This window comes from Sinocyclocheilus anshuiensis, unplaced genomic scaffold (genome assembly GCF_001515605.1).
Source record: "Sinocyclocheilus anshuiensis isolate Anshui unplaced genomic scaffold, SAMN03320099.WGS_v1.1 scaffold85, whole genome shotgun sequence".
Taxonomy (NCBI): domain Eukaryota; kingdom Metazoa; phylum Chordata; class Actinopteri; order Cypriniformes; family Cyprinidae; genus Sinocyclocheilus; species Sinocyclocheilus anshuiensis.
Window position 1 is genome coordinate 1,237,516 of NW_015536800.1, and position 3,735 is coordinate 1,241,250.

At 36.2% G+C, this 3,735-nt stretch overlaps 1 protein-coding gene across 1 annotated transcript in view; it reads left to right on the forward strand.

Moving 5' to 3' along the window:
- The window catches only part of LOC107656734 (bifunctional heparan sulfate N-deacetylase/N-sulfotransferase 4-like), an 80,829-nt gene that overhangs the window by 28,978 nt on the left and 48,116 nt on the right, over positions 1–3,735 (forward strand). Inside the window, exon 5 of the mRNA XM_016444677.1 lies at positions 17–171. Coding sequence (XP_016300163.1) covers positions 17–171 — 155 coding nt within the window. The remainder of the gene's footprint in view (positions 1–16; positions 172–3,735) is intronic.

The window sequence follows — 3,735 nt, forward strand, 5'->3', positions numbered from 1 at the left end:
ATGTTTGTTTGTGTAGGTACGCAGGAGGAAGATGATGGAGATGATCTGTTGTTGAAATATGTTGATGAGTTCTGGTGGTTTCCTCATATGTGGAGTCATATGCAGCCTCATCTCTTCCACAATGAATCCTCTCTGATGGAACAAATGATCCTGAACAAAGACTTCGCTTTGGTGAGAAAAACTACACCTCTAACTTGCCCATACACAATCAGTGAACAAAACCATCATCCAGGTATTATCACATCCAGTGAAATGCCCATTCACCTAAGGAACCATTAGCCCGGCAGCGAGTCGTGTCATTTACTGTGAGAAAATGAACACTAATTATGCGTGTTTTACAGGTGCTTTGAGACTTCAGTTGTTCCTCAAATAGAGAAGTGCCTCTTGTGATTTTGACAGAATCATTGAAACCTACACATAAACGGAGGAGAGTGTGAGTGTGAGTGTGTGTGTGCTCTCATTTAGTTATCTCTCAGTAACACTCCTGCATTTATTTGTCCCCCTTTTTCTGTGAAGCAGCACTCTCATGTCACACTCAAAGACACTTTGCTAGCAGAATGTAATACTCTGACATATATTTACCCTTCATGTATTTCAGAGTGATACGCATACTGTAAATTGATGCAAGCGACCCGAGTGCAAATCTGGCTCATTCCATTCCCTGATCCCTTTCACTCGTCTGCTCCTTTTCGTTCCCTGTTTATAAAATGGACAAGATATATCTCCTAAATCATATATAAAAAATGAGGAATGCCCTACTAAGAGGTGACAAAAACATTCAGATTTCCAAGAGAATTTCAAAGGAAAAGAATCTAGCTGTTTGCTGGCACACAGTGGGGTGATCATTGGCATTCCTCATTGTCACACAGCCTGTTTTATTTAGTTATGAGCTGATTGGAAGCCAAACACTGCGGCTGAACCGTTAGAGAGAGGATATCTGCACGACCCCACTGAACAAGTAAATTGTCACGCAAGTAAACCCATCCATTGTGTTGTGCAGTGCCACTCGTGCACTTGTGGTTTGTAGTTTGGCGTTTTGTTTCTTTTTGTAACCTTTGTAATAAATGAATAGTTCACCCCAAAATAAAAATTTGCTAAAAATGTATTTACCCTCAGGCCATCCGAGATGTAGATGAGTTTGTTTCTTCATCAGAACAGATTTGGAGAAATGTACCATTACATCGCTTGCTCACCAATGAATCCTCTGCAGTGAATGGGTGCCGTCAGAATGAGTCCAAACAGCTGATATAATCTACAGTCGACAAGACTCCAGTCCATCAATTAACATCTTGTGAAGCAAAAAGCCAAGTGTTTTGAGCATGTGATGTAATGCTACATTTCTCCAAACCTGTTCTGATAAAGAAACTCAACTACATTTTAGATTGGCCTGAGGGTGAGTACATTTTTAGCAAATTTTCATTTTGGGGTGAACTACTTCTTTAATGGTGAGTTACAGAAAAAAAATGATTCAAAATTCTGTTTATATATTGATATGTATACAGCAACATATTGTAGATGGTTGTGTACTCACTAGCTGCCTATGTCTAGACTTCATCTTTACTGTTAGGTTGCGTATTAGCATCACTGTCACTTGGCTGTTTGAATATTTGAAATACAGCCGTGTGATGTGAACGGCGGCGTGAGTGATAAACTACAGAGCGTAAAGTGCCCCTGCTGAAAGTCACAAACAAGCACAGCCTCTGTCTGAAAACATAACCGCCAGCTAAATTATAATTTGAGTCATGCGCTACGGCTTGAGCAGTTTAGCTAATAGTTTTTTATGCAAATGTAGTTTGCATTAAAATGTGACTAAAATTAAGATTTAACAAAGTTCTTTTGAAAACAATAATATGTTTCATAAAGCTACTCATTGATTTATCCATATAATTATTATCTTTGTTGTTTATTTCCCCCCACATTATCATTTTCAATCATTTTCAATCATTTCATCTTTATCCATAAAGAGGCCTTCATATTACAGTGAACTTTAAATGGCTTTTAGTGTGTTTCGCCATCTGAGAAATAGAAATATTGGAAATTAAATTAGCCTAATGTGTTTTTTTTTTTACTGTGGGTATGTTGTTTAACTGTTTTGCACAAAAACTAACTACATCTTAACTAAATTTTTCAGCAGCAACAAGCTACTTTTTTCTGTCAAGTACAGTAGTAATGTAGTGTAACAAAACAATACATTTCTATAAATCACATTGTTTGCTTTAGATCTGAGACAATAATCATACACATTCTCCTATAAAAGCTGTCCCGCAATGTCCTTTCTTTCATTTGTAGCTTTGGAGCCAGATTAACTTTAGTGATTCACTTTATTCAAATGATTCATGAAATGAACTGAATAAAAAAAAAAGATGTTTCACAGATGCAAACCTCTGCTCATGGCATCAAGTCTCTGGTAGTATTTTCTGTGTTTTTATAGCAAAATATTGCATTTAACAGTGCTGTTCATTACTATGTTTTTGACTCTAGTATTCTAGTATTTTGTTGTATTTAGTGTAAATGTAACTGTTCAAGTTTAATGATGTTTTAATCACTTTAAACATGAAAAGTCTATTCAAAAACATTGTTTTTGTTGCAGACCCATACTTTCTATCTTAAGATATACATCATAAAATGATAATTAGTTTATAATTAATAAATAAAGTAGAATAATTATAAATCATTTAACTGTTTATTGTGTGGAAATTAACAGAAAATAAAAATACCTTTGAGATTAATTATTTAACTACTTTAAAATCACAACATGATACTCTTTTAAAGTAGCGCCCCCAACACTGGTGTTTATTGCTCTGTGTGTATGAGGGTCAGGTTTTGCCTACATTATGCAATCCAAATGTCCCCACAAGGATAGTAAATCCTGAAATCAACTACATTTTGGGGAGCAGCCAACAGTGCCTGTAAGGAAAAAAGCACAATAAATATACTAAATAATATCTTAATTAAGATTCATGTGATGGTTGTGTCATTTGCAGGTTTAAAAGTGAAGGTTAGGAAATAGAAAATATCATTAGCTCAGTATAAAAAAAATAGATGCCAGTCGAAAGTCTACACTATTATAGAAAAACAAATATGTGTATGCATGTTAGTTGTATCTCTCTCTAGAAGTCTAGATTTTTCAATATTGTGATGCACATCCGAGTAAAGCAGATTATTTAAAAGAAAAATGTAGGATGGGGTCTTGGTTCAGTTCATTGGTTGCTGATTGGATGTAGGCAGGCTTAATGTGATCTTAAAAAAAATAAACATATGCATGGATGAATCATTCACAATGAGATCAACATGCATTTAGAAAATAGATTCCATTTCATGCTGACTTTAATACATTTTCCTCTCTCAGAGCTGCCATAAGGATCTGTTCATAGTCAATGACAATCAACAAACTGCACACTTCAAAAATTTCCCAGGAAAAATCTCCTACATGAGTGACCAAGGTCAAGCAGTTAGCATGCGCTTGACTCTGGGTGCAGAGTTAAACAGACTAGTGTCTGTCTGCTCAGAGGGCAGAGACTGTGAGAGTCGAGCTGACAGAGAATTTTAATGGGCCACGAGCAGAAGTTTGATCATCTAGAGAAGACAGCTTTGATTTGCCTTTATTGGTTTGGGGGTTTGATTAAATCAGAGAGCTGTGCAGCTAAGCTAACAGACGAGTGTACATGAGAGAATGGAGAATGTGGCGGTTGTGTGTGTGTGTGTGTGTGTGTGTACACGTGCACATTCTCTGGG